This window comes from Myotis davidii, unplaced genomic scaffold, assembly GCF_000327345.1.
Source record: "Myotis davidii unplaced genomic scaffold, ASM32734v1 scaffold226, whole genome shotgun sequence".
Taxonomy (NCBI): Eukaryota; Metazoa; Chordata; class Mammalia; order Chiroptera; family Vespertilionidae; genus Myotis; species Myotis davidii.
The window spans coordinates 779,025-796,225 of NW_006297224.1; the positions used below are offsets into that span (position 1 = coordinate 779,025).

Here is a 17,201-nt window from a genome sequence, read left to right on the forward strand (position 1 = left end):
CCCCCCCCCACACACACACGATTCAGAATTTCTGTAGTAGGGACTCAACCACTGGGGGAAAGAATGGGGCTAAAATAGCCAGCATTCAGTTATTACTGCTTGCTTACTGAGAAGCATCTGACGTAGATCATGTATACTTCGCTTAAGTCATTACTCAGCAAACACCTTTATTAATCAATTCAGAGAATGGCGAGACAGGAAGAGAGCCAGGGAAGCGTGTTATTGGGAGGTGCAGTGGGAAGGACTTGAAGGTTTTTACCAATGAGATTCTTAAGACCCGACTAATGATCAACAATCCTGTGAAGCCTAACTGGGCAGATACTGCACTGTCACGCTTCCAAACAGCTGAGTCTCCGAGGCTAGGTGTTTTTTATGGGTATAGGGAAATGGTGTCTTCTGTTTCACTTTTCAGGTATTCAAACGCGGGTCCTTGATGTCACAAAGAAGAAACAAATTGATCAGTTTGCCAATGAAATCGAGAGAGTTGATGTTCTCTTTAACGTTGCTGGGTAATTCAGAACTTTTCGATTTCATTCTTCTTACAGAAAGTTTCCTATGACTTTTATTAAAAGAATTTTGATAATATGGCCAAATTATTTGTCATGAGCCACAATAGAGTCCTTGAAAATACGACTTGATTTTGGACAGAATTTTTATTGCAAGGAAGACAGCTGTGGGAGTTAACGTGGGTTTGGGGCCTAAAGGCAATTAAGGTCTATTCAAGACAACTGGTACTAATCAAAAGGTATTGACCTTCTTAAGGCTGGTGACAGGCTCACACCAATGGACTTGTCACTGATGTCCCACGAGGATTTATAAAATAAAACGAAAAACTGTTCTCCAGTAGAGTGTCTTGAAAATTAAGTATATTACTAGAAGCCAAGGACTCAGTGTATTGAAATGCAGACATTCCCAATTTTTTGACATAACATTCTAGCAAGTCCTTTATACTATGCCAAGGTCAGTGGTTCTTACTGGGACAGTGAATCCCAGGAAAAGAAGTTTCATGTTGTACCTTTGTATGCAGCGCAGAAGGAATTCATGAAACTTGTTAGGGTGGTCCCTAACTTGCCGGAGCACACGTGCATGATGAGACTGGAATTGGAGCAGCGACATGTCGATGCAGTGACTGCTAACACTGTCCTCTCTCAGGTGTGACAGTAGCAATGAGTACAATTGAGGCTTACACAGAAACTGCAGCGATACATTCTGAAATTTCACTTTTCTTATGTAGAGTCATATTTTTATTGCTGGCTTGATAGAATAATCCTAGAACCTCCTGATATATATTTGTGTTTCTTCCAAACCATGTTTCAGAGCCAGGCAGGGTGGGGAAGAGAGGGCCTCGATCTATCCATAGTTTAATCATGTGTTACAATGTATGGAAATTAAGTTAAAGCAGCAGTTTGTGATTATTTATTTTGTGGACAACCTGCTCTTCCCTCATATAAGAATATGCCCATAGCCATAAAAAACAAATCAACTAGAAAAATTAGTTTCTGAGCATTTATTAAACCTTCAGCCAAGTAAGGGGTATTGAGACAGAGCATGTGGTTCTTTCTGTCATTCTACTTAATTGGAAGTACAGTCACACCAATAATATTTTATCATTAATTACATAATTTTGGTCTAGGGGACAGTGACATCACTTAGGACCCCAGTTTTTACAACGCTTCCTAAAGGAAATGTGACTTGTAAAAGAGTGATGTTACTTTAAGGTTTTTGGTTTGTTCCACTCTGTTTACTCCACATGTTAGACATAGTGATAATACTTTGCCGCCTGGAGATATTTTCCTTGCAGTTTTGATTTCCCTTGAGAATGTTAAATTCGTGCCACCAGGGGGCACTGTTGCCCTTGAAAGGGGAGTCAGGGCAGGTGAGACGTTCTCATTTGTTTTCCGTGTTTCCTGTGCTGTGGTATAGAGCTTCTTATGTTTGGTGGCCCCAAACTCTCGCCTTCTTCTTTCAAAAGAAGGATATGGTTTTCAAATATTGTTGGGATACCTACTAACCTGATGTAGTACGTGATAGTATGTTTGATATGTTAAAAATCTTGGTTAGGGAAGGGACAATGGTCTAAGTCAATAAATAACAATATAGATGATAAGAAAATTGAATAGAAATATTTTTAATTGATCGATCATTTCCCCCATTGTGTAATCACTGTTCCAGTTTTGTGCATCACGGAACCATCCTGGACTGTGAAGAGAAAGACTGGGACTTCTCAATGAATCTCAACGTCCGCAGCATGTACCTGATGATCAAGGCATTTCTTCCCAAAGTAAGACGATCCGCTAGGGGAAGCACCACTGGATAAGTAGGTCTCCTCGCGGGCATCTAGAAAGGACTCCCACAGGTGCTAAAGAGTGATAATAGCTGACATAATGACTAACCTGTATTGAACATTTATATCAAGGCACTTAATATAAATCAGCTCACCCAGTTCATCCATTCAAAGAATGTTAAGCACTTTCTACATGCCAGGCTCCATTCTAGGCACAGAAGAGAACAAGACAAAGTCCCTCTGTAAGGGAGGTCCCATTTTTTCAAGGGCTCATGAGGCAGGCTAATATGTAATCAAATAAACATACATCATGTGGGTGGTTATAAGTGCTCTGAAGAAAGAGAAGTGAGGCCCACTTAGGTATCTGGGGAGAGGGCTCCTTGAAGAGGGACAGCAAGGAGCACAGGGGCCAGAACAGTCTGATGAGTGGGCACCAGCTTACCACATCCGCGGTGCAGAGATTAAACAGGAGGCTGGGGAACTTGCCTAAGGTCCCGTCACTGGCAAATTGTTAGAACCAGGATTGGAACCCTGGGAGTTAGTCCCCTTCTTGGATTTCAGTGTCTAGGCACATGCCCTCAAGGTGGATGTACCCATTGCTTTTCTGTACTCTGAGTGTTCCCCCAGCACTCCTGTTGTTGGCTAGGCCAGTGGTCGGCAAACTGCGGCCCCTTGAGTGTGTCTCTTCCACAAAATACCACGTGCAGGTACGCACTTATAGTGCAAGTGAAACTTCGTGGCCACACTCAAGGGGCCAAAGAGCCGCATGTGGCTCGCAAGCCGCAGTTTGCCGACCACTGAGCTAGGCCACAGAGGTACTAGAGAGGTCAGAGACATTGCATGCTAAGACAGTGATCTTCCTGTGTCTGCTACCCTTGAATTCTCCAGCCTTCATAACTCATCAACATTCTTACTTTTATTTTACAATTAGTAAGTACCTAGAAAGCACCACACTAGATGCTCAGGGGGAGGGAGGTGTAAATATGAATAGCATTGACTTGAATGAGCTTATAAGTCACGAGTCGTAGACAGCACAGGCTCAGACAATGGACGGGATTGACTGAGTACAGAACCAGCCCAGTTCAGGATTGTAAACTGAACCCTTGAGAAATGCAGAAGAGCCCTTCTCTCTGCCCAGCTGGATTAGATGACGGACATACTGAATGCTGCCCAGCCCAGGCCTGGAGAGAGCTTTTCAGTGACAAGGCAAGACTGGTACTTTGCTCTGAATATTTAGTCTGATGTCAGGAAGCATCCAGATGGATTTTAAAAGGAAAATTAGAACAATTAACTTAGTAACAAAGGAATTTTTAAAATCTACTTGTTGAGAGCCTAGAATGAATCTTTGGTTGGATAAGGGGAAAGCTTAGGGAATAGTGGGCAAGGCGTTCACACTGTATGGAACTCTTTGTAAAACCAGCCTGCTGTCAGGAAAGCTTTACAGATATCAGTGAAGGAAGCAGGTGTGAGTGCACTGAAGCTGAAATGTAAACATGTACATAAGTGTTAACTGAAAATATCAAACACTAACTTGTAAGGTAATGAGTTTGTCTATGATTGAAAACATAGCGAGTTTGTATCCACAAAACATTTTAACAATAATCCATATGAGCCAATACACTCATTTGTTAAAAAAAAAAAAACCAAAACACAAAAACAACAACAAAAAACAAAAAAATCAAGAGATATTAATGACTGGGACTGGGAATCAGGAGTCAGTGCCACTTATTAAATCTGACCCTGGCCCTTGGCCTCAGAAGGCCTCAGGTACTGCCTGAGCTCTGCCCTTAATTCACCACGTGAGCTGGGAGATGGCACTTGCTCCCTTTCAGCATCTATTTTTTCTTTTATTTATTTATTTATTTATTTTTTAAACATATTTTATTGAGTTTTTACAGAGAGGAAATGAGAGAGATAGAGAGTTAGAAACATCGATGAGAGAGAAACATCGACCAGCTGCCTCCTGCACACTCCCCACTGGGGATGTGCCCGCAACCGAGGTACATGCCCTTGACCGGAATCGAACCTGGGACCTTTCAGTCCCCAGGCCGACGCTCTACCCACTGAGCCAAACCGGTTTCGGCTATTTTTTTTCTTTTTTTTAAATGAGGATGATAGGCTACCCAATCCCTTCTAGGCCGAATTGTCTAGGCCCGCTGTGTTCATTAACCATGGCGCACGTATACTAGGTCGGAACTTTCCGGGAGCCCAGGATTGAAGTGTAGGCAGATCTGAAATGTCAGATGGTCAAAACATAGGAACCCTTGTAGGAAATGCTTGTTCATGGGTAGATAACAGGAAATCATTCCACAAGTGGAGGATCAGTCAAATGGCTGAGAACAAGCTGAAAATGCTGTAAGGAGGTCAGTGCAGAATCCAAGGTCCACTATGGAATGGAAAAGAAAACCCATGATGGCAAGAGTTCAGGTAGGTCTTAGATGTGTGGGGGTTTTAACCACTCACTGTATCTTAGAAGGGCCCCTACCACATGGAGGTGCTTAGAAAACACTTGTTGAATGAATATGTGTATCTAGGTTGTCAATCCAGGTGGAGGTCAGGCATGGAGTCACTGAAGATCCAGAAGCCAATGTCTGCCTAGTTTAGGAGCTGAGCTCTGGTCAGTGGGAACAGGAGGGCTGGGTCAGAGTAGGATGAAACTAGAGGGAATCTTTAGAGATCTTTCTAGCCCCTGCCTGAGTTTCAGGGACATCAGTCCTATGTAGCATTACTATGTACCAGGCACTTCTCTTTATCGTTGTCCTTGCCAGAGAGCATGGTTGCATAGGGTGCCAGGAAGAAGCAGGTACCAAGCTGTTAAGAAGGCAGAGTAGAAGGAGGCAAGGACTATGGGCTCTAGAATCAGCAGAGAAACCTGGGTTGAATGGGAGGTACAGGTGATAGAGGGCGGCACCACCATCTCCTAAAGTTTGGCCTGAGTTATTATTGAATTTCGGAAGATTGGAGAATGAACTCACTTAGTAGCCCATCTTTATGTATTAAATTGGGCTATATGTAGTCTATATGCATTTTAAAAGGGTTCTATAAGACAATGATAGCTCTATAAAACTGGAAAATATAAATAAATAAAAATGGGTTATGCTATTTGCTAAATTTGATGAGAAAGAATAATTTTAAGGCTTGGTTTTCAGCATGATTATGCTGCACTAACTGTCCGGGGGTGTTCCTGAGGACCCCATTTCATGATGGTATTCTTTATTATATAAGTTGGGGTAAATTTTTCCCCTGCCGTTTTCCTTCACTTAGTTGGGTCACCTCAGCCTCTCTTGTGTCCTGCTAGTCCGTCCAGCACAATGCCTTAGGATTGTTTTAGAATCTCCTTTTAGATACAATTAGTAGCTAAGTATCAAAATAGGAAGTAAGAACACCATAGGAAACGTATAAGCTTGCAGCCTCACCCCTGGATGCATCCAGTCATTCACCTTCTCCGGGCCTACACCTTTTTGTCTGAAAGCTGCTGGAGAAACTCACCCCAATAGAAACTTTTAGAAACTTTTCATTGATTTTCATGATGTAGAACATGCTGGGTTTTTTTCTTCTGTTCTCTAGTTGGTTCTTCCATTTCCCCTGACAGTTCTGTTAACTCTTCACCCCACTCTTGTCCACCATCTCCCCTGGTTCCCTGTGGCCATTTTCCTGACCTCTCAGCTTTCAGTGAGAAGTTAGTGCCCGGGAGGCAGAAATGCTCCCCACCTCTTGCTTCTCCCCCAAAAACATTCATGGGCACCATGCCCTTGCACATACATGTATTATCTTGAAAACACACACATATATGTTATAATAAATAAAGTTCACTTGAAAACGTTGTAACTCATAGCAGCTTATTTCATTAGATATCCCATTAGGTCTGGGGTAGAGCCCAGTAATCTGCACTTTATTTTGATTCATCAAAATGTATTGACCGCCTATGGTGTCCTCTGTCTAGAAAGACAGGACAGCTAGAGACCCTCCTCTCACTGAGTTCATTCTTAAGTGGAGGAATTCTGAGGGAGGTGATCTTCACAGCTCTAGGTGGGGAGGCAGCCCTCACTGCACGTAACCATTCACCAAGTCCTGCCCTTACTGCCTCAGCTACCTCTTACCCACTGACAGCTCTGCATCTCTGCTTTATCCACCGTTCCTAAATCACTACCTCTGTTTCCAGGGATCTCCTCTACAGGATACCAGAGTCATCTCCGTAACCCCCACATGTGAACATACCTCTCCTCTGCACTAAACCTTCCTTCTCACCACTGCCGTGCCTTCAGGGTAAAGTCCAAATTCCTTCATTCAACCCCACATGGCCTCTGAGCCTCACTGCTCCCACACCATGCGTTGCAGCCAGACCCATCCCTGCCTCCCAGCTCCGCGATGGAGCCTTTCTGCACAGGGTTCTCTCTCCTTCAAGCACCCTTCTCTTTGATTTTTCTGACTAACACTGATTTTCAAAAATCAACCCACATATTTCTTCCTCAAGAGCCTCTTTTGGGTGTCCCACACCTGGATTGGTCCCTTCTCACCCCCAGCTCCCTTCTCTGTGAAGGTTGCTGCTGTCCTGGGTGCTGATTAAATCAGCCATTCCAAGCAGACTGGCAGCTGTCTGCAGGCAGGGACTGTCATTGACCTTTCCGTCTCCTAGACCTAGCACCATGCCCGACCACAGTAGGTATTCAGCAGATACTGTGGTGAATGAAGGCAAGAGCTTTCCAACATCAGGACGCACAGTAAGGATTGCCGTTCTTTTCCTTCCATTCAGCTCAGTTCATTCTTGGTCTGGCTGATGCTCTTGAGCCATCGCAAGACGGTGGGTAATCCCCCTGGGAACTGTCCCCGCCAGCCAGCACAGGGCGTCAACTCCCAGCAGTGATTCCAGCCGTGGGCAAACTACGACCCATTTGAAATGAATAAACTAAATTAAAAAAAAAAGACCGTACCCTTTTATGTAATGATGTTTACTTTGAATTTATATTAGTTCACACAAACACTCCATCCATGCTTTTGTTCCGGCCCTCCGGTCCAGTTTAAGAGCCCATTGTGGCCCTCGAGTCAAAAAGTTTGCCCACCCTGGGTTAGACTCTTAAGAGTGCTTAACTGCACTTAGTGTTAATAGCTAATACGATGAATCTGCAAATCCTAAGTAAATGCACATCTTCTAAAGAGGCAGTATTTTTAGCCTGTGGAGTAGCATTTTTTTAAAAATTTGTTTTGTTTTGACAGATGCTTGCTCAAAAATCTGGCAACATTATCAACATGTCCTCTGTGGCTTCCAGCATCAAAGGTAGGTCTGTCTCCTGGGGTCATGATGCACAAAGCCACTCACCTCCCTGAGCTGAGGGAAGGAACACAGCAAAACCCATAAAAGCCTCACGTCACTTCAAAACTGCCTTTTAAAACTGGTCTTAAGTTCCTTCACTTCCAGGCCCTTTGCCTTAGATGTGAACCAGTCATGAAATTAAATAAATTTTTTTTTTTGTTTTGCCCTCCTTATATCTCTTCTAATGGAAAATCAAGAAAGGGAAGAGGAAATCAAGAGGGAGAAGGAAACATTTCCCCATTTAATTAATAAAAAAAAAAAAAATGTGTTGTCTTGACCGGGTGGCTCAGTTGGTCAGAGTGTCATCCTTTGCACCAAAAGGTTGCAGGTTTGATTCCCGGACAGTGTGCTTATGGGAGGCAACCGATTGATGTTTCTCTCCCACATCAATGTTCCTCTCCCTTCCTCTCTCTAAAACATATCTTCAGGTGAGGAACTTTTTTTAAATGATGTGTTGAACACCCACTATGTGCCCCTGCACCCGAAGAATTCACAATCCTAAAGGGGTGTCAGGCAAACTCACGTCTTCCACAGTGTGCGAGGATTATAACAGAGCTTTGTGCAAAGTGCTGCCCCATCACTAGGGAGCTAACTGCCTGTGGATATGAGGAGGGATTCGCGGGGACAGCTGATCTGGGCCCTGAATGAGGAGTCAAGTTGAAGAGCAGGATTGCAGTGCAAGCTGGGGATAAGGCCACAGTCTGGCACAGATGTGTTTGCAGGTTTAAAATGAAACAGCTGCTGCTGCGATAGCATCCTCCTCTGTGCAGGGATGCACAGGTTAAACCTACACAAGAGAGGAATGCAAAGACATGCCTCTTGGTTTTGTTTTCTTTTCTTTTCTTTACCCTGACTCTCTTTTGGAATCTGCCTAAGGGGTCCACCAACTGATGATGAGAAACGAAGGCCACTCTAGTCACTTAAGTGCAGCTTGTCAACACCTAAGTCTCAGTTGAATTGTGCCAATAGTGATATTATTTTCCCACTTTCAGAAACTAGCCCCATTAAGGGGGAAAACCTGGTAATTTTTTTAACGGTGGGTGAGGGAGCATGACCATGGTTGCTGGGGACACTTACTGGTGCTCCTTTCTAAAGGAGGCTATGTTTCTTATTCCTTCCATTGCTGAGCCCTCCCTTCCCCCAGGAGTTGTGAACAGATGTGTGTACAGCACCACCAAGGCCGCTGTGATTGGCCTCACCAAGGCCGTGGCTGCAGACTTCATCCAGCAGGGTATCAGGTGCAACTGCGTGTGTCCAGGTGAGTTTCACATTAAAGGGTCATGAACCTGTCCTACCTGACTTCCTGGCTGCCACTGGAAAGATATCTACATAAGCTTGTTTACTCCATGTTTTATTGTCTCCTGTCATCGGGAAAAGTTCAAAAGGAAAGGGCGAGGCTTGTTAAGATAATTGGGAATGAGAGGCTAAGTCATTAGGAATAAGCCACAGAGGCAAAGGGTTTAACGTTATTTATCTGCATGGGCAACTCCAAACCACGTGGTGAGAGACAGCATTGGCCAGGGCGTGGTGTCTTGGAAGCAGACCAGGATGACCTGGTCAGGGCAAAGAGGAAAAGTAGACCTTACTGACAGGACAGCGGGAAGGAGGGGAGAAGAGCCTCCCAGAACACAGGGAGCTGCTGGGTCATGTGAACACCTGGGGAGGCCCATAAATGAACACCTTTCTTTAGGCTATAACAGGGGTCAGCAAATGATGGCCTACAGACCAAATCCGGCCACCACCTGTTTTGTAAATACGGATAATGGGAGCACATCCACACCCTGCTTAGGTGTTGGCTGGGGCTGCTCCCATGCTATAGGCAGAGTTGAATAGTTAAAGCATACCAAATGTTCCTCAAAGCTCAAAATATTCCCTATCTGGCTTTTTACCAGAAAGTATGTTGACTCTCCTATAAAGGAAAGGAGAAAGGCAAAATTCATTATTAGTAGAAAGAACATTCAATTTGTCCAAACAAAAGCATTCAATAACTTATTTCTTGATAAAAACGTCTCCTTCTCTTAATAGCCATGGGCGTGTCAGTTAAGTAACTATGCCCTTTCACCTGGCTCCACCCACCCCAAAATGAATGCAAGGTGCCTGAGGACAATTACTAACTTCCTCTCTGGAAAGCAATTAAATAATGCCTGTCCTGGATCAGAGTTTCTCTCAGTAGTTCACAACGGGTACTGAGGAGTTGGGGAGAAGTATAATTCACAGTTACCTGTGGGACCTTTCAAAAACCTAAAGGGCCTGCTGGAATTTGGGGAGTGAGGGGGGAAACTGTGTGTATGGGTTCAGTTCCAGACCACCGCAATAAAGCGAGTTCCTCGATAAAACTAGTATCGCAATAAAGCAAGTCATAATCTTTTTGCTGGCAAAAGGGTCTTGTGTTCAATTTATAAAAGGCTCAATGGGTGTGAAACACAGTAAGGGGAAACACAATAAAACAAGGTATGCCTGTGATTGGGAAGCACCATAGGAGATTCTGATGTAATCCATCAGGGTCTCCCCTCAGGTTGAAAACCACTGACTTATTAGCTAAAGAGGGAAAACTACTAAATACCCTGCAAATTACAGAATTTCTATGATTGAGGTGTTCTGCTTGATTTTTCTTAGACTAGAAAAGTAAACATAGCCCTGGCCAGCGCTCAGTGGTTAGAGCATCAGCTCATGGACTGAAGGGTCACAGGTGCAATTCCTGGTCAAGAGCACGTACCTAAGTTGCACGTTTGATGCCCAGCCCCGGTCAGGGTACATTTGGGAGGCAGCTAATCAATGTGTCGCTCTTGCATCTCAGTTTCTCTCTCTCTCTCATTCCCTTCCACTCTCTCTAGGAATCAATGGGAAAAGTATCCTCTGATAAGGATTTTTTAAAAAGGTAAACATAGGTAACACTAAAAAAGGAGGATTTTGATAATTTTTAACACATACTGGTGAAACTTAGGTACAGCTATTCTTGGTGCTATCTACCCAATGGAACAAATGTCAAAATGATTTGGAAAATATGGTTGTTTTAGCAGCTGGACTTTTCAGGAGACTGGAAAATATGTTATCAAACTCTTTGGAACAAGGAACCAGCTGTGACTCACTGAGTCTGTCACAGGAGAAAACCTGAGTAGGAATGGTTGTGTCTGGGTTGACACTGGTGGTTGTATAGTCACAGCACTTCAGCTGTGGACTTGTGTAGACTGTGGCGTGGGTGGTGGTCTGTGCCATGGGCACAGCAGGGTCCAGTGGCAATGAATGAAGTGGAAGGCATAGGCTTGCTCCACCGTTTTCATGTAATAGCCATTCAGACCAGCCACGTGTGGGGTCTGTCGCTCATTTGCCTCAGTGGAGGGAAGTGTCTAAAGCTGTAAGGATTTTGAAGACAGTGTACAGTGAACGTGTTAAGGGCCTTGAGCACACTGTTGGTAGAATGCTGTACTGTGAGGAGGCTGTTGATGAGGGGGGTTAGGGAAACACTATTGGAAACTGGAAGCTATATGGTTCAGAAAGTTTATCAACACTATTCCCTGCAGTAACGTGAGGTAGAAAACATCCCTAATGAACTGGGTGATCTAGCAAAGGCGATTTCCACCTGGAATGTTCAAAAGTGCTGCCCACTTACAGTAAAATGTGAGGATAGACTAGAGAAGCTAAAGAAAGGGCTGTCCCACAAAAAAAGAGCCAGGATTTGCTACTCTGAAGATTCCCAGCCTCTCCAGAGAAATGGCAAATAATGACAAAATTAAGAAATGGTTTCCAAGCAAACATCAAATCTATGGCATTCCCAGGAGCATGGTCTAAAGATGAAGCTGCAGATAGGACTGTGAAGTCATTTATGACCTTAGGAAGGTCATGTGGTCCCCGGAGTACCCTCCGTCAGAAGAAGAAAAAACAGCCCTCTCGAGAGAACTGCCAGACTATGTGAGTGAACGAAAAGTCTGGAAACATGCTCTAAGGGGGATTTAAAACTTTAGTGTCATTCATTTTTTTAAGCGAAATAATTTCAAATTACATTTCTTATGAGAGTGCTTAAAAATAGGAATTTGAAACCAATGAAAATAGGCAAGAGAACGAGGAAAGTGTAGAACCACCTAAGTTACTGGGACGATGACAGTCACAGACTTGGCCCCGGGGTCCCCGGAGGAACCTGACAGCAGGGATGGTTTGAGGCATTCTGGCAGTCTGGATCCTTGTGCTGGGAAAGCACTTCGATGATTGTATCCGCATCTCAGGATGGTTGTGAGGATTAACTGAGGTAATACATGTAAAAGTGCTTAAAATCCATAAGGGTCATGTTGACATAATGTGACTAAAATCTATATCTTGGGAATGCTGGGTGACTCACCCAGAGTCCCTGCCTAGTGTCACAAAGAACAATAGTCTGTGTTTTAGAAAGTCATAGAAATGTTACTAAAGAAGTTATAAGCCTACCTCATAGAAGGGCTGGCAGGTAGATGTGAAATTGTCATTCTGAGTCATGGAGAAGGCTTTCACTGATTGTCCTATCATATGGGAAGGGAGTTTAAGCGTCAATTTCTTTTTCAGTTAAAGTAACTAACCAAGCTGAACGTCCCTGTTTGATTTAGGAACTGTCGATACCCCATCTCTGCAAGAAAGAATACAAGCCCGGCCAAATCCTGAAGAGGTATATCTACTCTCCTGAATGTGTTTAAATCTTCCGGTTAGAAAATGCCCTCTTCCTTACCTAGAGTAGAAAATTCATAGAAGCCGAAAGTAGAATAGTGGTTGCCAGGGCGCTGAGGGCATGGGAATGGGGAGTTGTTTACGGGGTACGGAGTTTCAGTCCTGCAAGATGAAAAGAGCTCTGGAGATGGGTTGCACAACAGTGTGAATGTCCTTAACACTACTGAACTGTAATGGTGATGATGGCAAATATCCCACTAAGTGTGTTTTACTACAACTTTAGAAAAGCTCCCTTCTTTACTATGAACTTTCTGATTTGTCACAGTGTCTATAGTGTAACAGAATAGTTTGAATAGCTAGGAAGTCACCATAGCCCTGCTTGGTTTGCTTAGTCCACAATTAATGATATTAATATTGTCAGATATTATGCATCATACATGATTAAGCCTAAAAGCCAGTGGTACGTCTGTAGATTCAGCTTGCCTTTGATTCCCAGGAGGAATTTCAGGTGAGTTCATACTTCAGCTTCGGTCACGGATGTCTGGCTTGTTTTCTGGTCACAGGCACTGAGCGATTTTCTGAAGAGACAGAAGACTGGAAGGTTTGCAACTGCAGAAGAAATAGCCCTGCTGTGCGTGTATTTGGCTTCCGATGAAGTAAGTACTGCTCTTTGCAAGGGGTTCATTATCTTAATCATATTTGGCCAATATTTTCTAAAAAAAAATATGTTGTCTTAGAGAGTAATGGGCATATACATGCTAAGATGCTGCGGTTACTAGATAGGGATCCGTTCTGATTTCATTTGCTCAAAGAAAGGCCACTTTGATTTGAGCTGCCGACTTTTCCTCATTCAGCTTTACATGTTACTAAATCTTGTAGTAAATGAAATAGAGGAGTGAGAAAAATCACTCAACTTTTACAGAGACAGTTGCTTTCAAAAATTGCAGTTGGGGCCGAAACCGGTTTGGCTCAGTGGATAGAGCGTCGGCCTGCGGACTGAAAGGTCCCAGGTTCGATTCCGGTCAAGGGCATGTACCTGGGTTGCGGGCACATCCCCAGTAGGAGATGTGCAGGACGCAGCGGGTCGATGTTTCTCTCTCATTGATGTTTCTAACTCTCTATCTCTCTCCCTTCCTCTCTGTGAAAAATCAATAAAGTATATATTTTTTTAAAAAAAAAATTGCAGTTGGGGAAACCCTGTTTAAGTGTGAGTCAAGCAAATAAGCCTCCAAAATTCTGAGCGCTTCAGGTGAAGCAGGGAGAAGATTCATCAGATTTAATTGTATGTGGCAAGCACAGAATTGGTGTTTTTAGTTTTACCGGTGCCTTTATTTAGCAGACTCCCACTGGCTCTTTTTTCCTATGAATTCATACTTGCCATCATGTATGCAAATTCCTAATTCTGTCTCTTTCCACTTTACACCTACTTAGGAACCAGTTTCTTCTTTAACAGCTATTGTCTGTTTTTAAATGGCATCCTACTGCAAAAGCAGAAACTATATTTATAAGGTGTAGAGCACAAGAACATATGCTTTATGGCTTTGAATGTTACATGACCAGGGCACCACAATGTATGAAAAGAGACAAAGATAGGGAAGTGCATAGGCAGGAGTGAGGAGGTGTGTTACTCATCAGTTAGTTCTTCTTTACAGGGACTTGGTGTGGCACACCAGTGGTCGGTGAATATGACCAATACAGGATTTGAAGTGTTTTGGTGACAGAGCAGTTACTACTTCTTAGAACTATTAACAACAGTGAATAGCTGGGGAACTTGCTAGACAAAATACTAATGAAGCAAGTATGCTGGCCTTTGTGCTGTCTCTGAATGCGTGTCTTTGGAAGAGCCCATTTAACTTGGGGGTACAGCTGGTTAGTTAAGTTGCCTTTGTTTATCCAGAGTTTAGGTTATCATATATTTGGAAATGTTCTGGCTTGAAATGTGCAACAAAAGGACCTTTAGCCTTTTAAAGGGGCCCAGAGGAGCACATATGTGTAACAGAGAGCTTGCCTTATAAAAATACTTGGGGAGGGGGGGATGTCATTTTTTGGTAATGTGATTAGTATTCCTCCTAGTTTATCTACATTATATGATCAGTTTTCATAGAATAAACTTTAAAGATTTCTGTACTTGTGTCTTTTCTTCTTCCCTCTTCCCTCTTCCATTGTCTTAGGCTTTAGGAAAATTTAAAACTAAGAACACAGATTTTAATCTTTATTATCCATGTTTAAGTTAAAAGAGATTTTTTAAACCTCTACCACAAGAAATCATTTTACCTTTCATAATTTGGAAAATGAGAAATTCTGTGGAAAAAGAAATGTTATTTGTTTTAACTCCTTTAGCACTGATTTGTATCTAAAATAAGCATCAAATATTTTCATAGTTTAATAGATTATAATAATAATTACAGTATCTTCAGTCAAATTTTTCAAATATATGTAGTCCACTTCAGTTCCTGGAATTGCCTTTATATATTGATCAACTATACTAGTATATACAATATCTTTTTAAAAAATTTTTGTTTGATAATTGACATGACCACTTTATGACCGACACACCTGATTATATTCAAAACTTATCAATGGCACAAAATTCAGCTCATTTAGAATAGTTCTGAGTTTCGAAATGCAAATGTAATGTTCTAGCCTAGACTTTATCCTAATTTCAGGAATGACTATACATCACCTAACTGTGGTTTTTGTTAATCCTCACCCAAGTGTATTTTTCCCACTGAATTTTAGAGAGAGTGGAAAGGAAAGAGGGAAATGGGAGAGAGAAAGAGACAGACAGACAGACATCAACGTGAGAGAGATATATTGGTTGATTGCCTCCCGCACATGCCTCTGACTGGAGCCGGGGATCTAATCCATAACCCTTGACTGGGATTCAAACCCTTAATCCTTCATTGCTTGGGCCAACACTCTAACCACTGAGAAACACCAGCCAGGGCTGCCACCTAACTTCTTAATTTTCTGATTGTGAAACCAAACACCTCATAGACTTGCTTAGAATGTGACATATGCTGAAACACCAGCCAGAGGCCAGACCACAAGAACACAATGATTTTAAATCATCCAAAATGTAATTCAGATTTTCGTGAATTCTTTTTGTTGAGTGCTCCCTTTACTATGAGAGTAAATTGTTTAGCTATGTCAGTCATAGATGAATTGGAAAAACACCCTGTGTGAAACCTAGTTAATTGTTCTGTCTCCTTGTGCTCATCCCTGCAGTCTGCCTATGTAACCGGTAACCCTGTCATCATCGATGGAGGCTGGAGCCTGTGACTTCAGTTCTCCTCGCTGGGAGGAGGCCCTTCCTATCCACTGTGAATCTGGTTCTGAAGAATACTTACCCTTCGTGTCTTTCTTAGTAATGGCACAGGAATGAAAACAAGGCCTTCGTAATGATGTCATTGTTCATGAGTCTGGTTTTTTAAATATGTTAAAAAATCTTATGCCTTTATAAATGAATACCAGAGGTAGTGTTATTGTGATGGGCATGCACGCTTAGCGTCATATAGTGAAATGGGTATAGATATGTAACCTTTAACTGACGTAAAGAAAATTTTGTAACTTCTTTGTACTCTATGTATCTTGATGTCAATCTGTACTTCGGGGACCCGGACACGCTCCAGCCAAGCGTTACACCTGTTTTCAAAGAATGGGTTGTAGAAACACTCCAGCCAGGTGTGACCCTGTTTTCCTACTGAACTTTTACCCTGCCAGTTAATGCTTTGTAGTTCTCGCCAATAAAAAGCCTTGCGGGACCCTTCGTCTGCACTACAAGCTGCAAGGCTCCCAGAAGGGAGGGATGCGCTGTAGTTAGCTGGCCAGCTTAATAAAGGCTCTTAAATTTAAATTCTGAGTCAGTGGTCTATCTCGCTGAGTGAACCCATAACATTTGGAGGCCCGCAGCGAGATCCCTGGCAGGGGTGAAAGGGACCCCTTATTTAGGGCAGGAAGCTCTTCCCTGGCAGGGGTGAGAGAGACCCCCTATTTAAGGCAGGAGGCTGTCCCCCATTTATCGCCGGGCATGCAGCGAGATACCCCACACCTGTGGGGAATGACTACCAAGGAGGCCTCCAGTCTCCGTCCTGGGTCCCAGGGAGGCGAAGGAGACTCCACCCAAAACTTTTGATTCAGAAACCGAGCTACCTGGACTCTCGAGAGAGGTAAGGGCCGGTCGTTAAACTGGAATTGGGACGTCCCACAGAAGGACCTATACGGAGGGCTGGACGCAGCGGTCCTCCTGGTCCTGACCTGCAGCAGCGGTACTCCTGGTCTTGACCCGTGGCCACACGAGAGTGGCCGGGGTCCCTGGCTCGTGCGGCTGTAGGCTGCACAGGGTTTGTCTGTCTGATATTTGTTGTCTTGGTGTTTGTCAAAATGGGTCAAATAGTCGTCGGCTTCTGTGTGCACCCTGCTGCAATGTTTTTTGAAAAATTTTCAGGACTTCAAGGAGCAAGCTGCAGGTTCCGGGCAACCTTAGGTTTTTTGTCTTTGTTCTTTGTTGTCTTTGTCTTTGTCAAATGGGATAGGGTCAGTCATCTTCATCGACCCCCTATCAATCAGGCCCACTCCGGGTGAGTGGAAGGGGAGCTTGATCACCTCCCGGGAAGCTATAGAGCTCCCTCAGGAATTGGGAAATTGTTAGGAATTGGGTGGATTGTTTAAACTCTGAGTGAATGTCTGGTGAAAGTGTGTGAGTGTGGAGCGAGGGGGCCTGCCCTCTCCTCTCCTTTGTTGGCTCCACAACTTTGGTTATGGAGTCCGAGTGGGCCCCAACCTGCGGTTCTGCAATTCATCATATGGCATAACAGTGACTCACCCCCACATGGAGGTGACCAGGCCCAGGGTTTATACGGGTACACCTTAGCTAAGATGAATCTAAGCTCCCAAGGGATGCGGCCAGGCGGGCATCTGCATGAGGATCTGTGAAAACAGGTCACCCCTCCCTTGTCTGTCTCTCGCCACCGA

At 43.6% G+C, this 17,201-nt stretch overlaps 1 protein-coding gene across 2 annotated transcripts in view; it reads left to right on the forward strand.

Annotated features, from left to right (window-relative positions):
- BDH2 (3-hydroxybutyrate dehydrogenase, type 2) overlaps positions 1-15,670 on the forward strand; it is a 20,932-nt gene extending 5,262 nt beyond the window's left edge. The window contains exons 4-10 of one of the 2 annotated variants that reach the window (XM_006772989.2): positions 413-509; positions 2,173-2,281; positions 7,499-7,559; positions 8,740-8,853; positions 12,170-12,228; positions 12,791-12,883; positions 15,456-15,670. In XM_006772989.2, coding sequence (XP_006773052.1) covers positions 413-509; positions 2,173-2,281; positions 7,499-7,559; positions 8,740-8,853; positions 12,170-12,228; positions 12,791-12,883; positions 15,456-15,509 — 587 coding nt within the window. In that variant the 3' untranslated portion in view covers positions 15,510-15,670. The remainder of the gene's footprint in view (positions 1-412; positions 510-2,172; positions 2,282-7,498; positions 7,560-8,739; positions 8,854-12,169; positions 12,229-12,790; positions 12,884-15,455) is intronic. The other variant, XM_006772990.2, reaches the window with a different exon arrangement.
- The last annotated feature ends 1,531 nt before the right edge of the window (positions 15,671-17,201 follow it).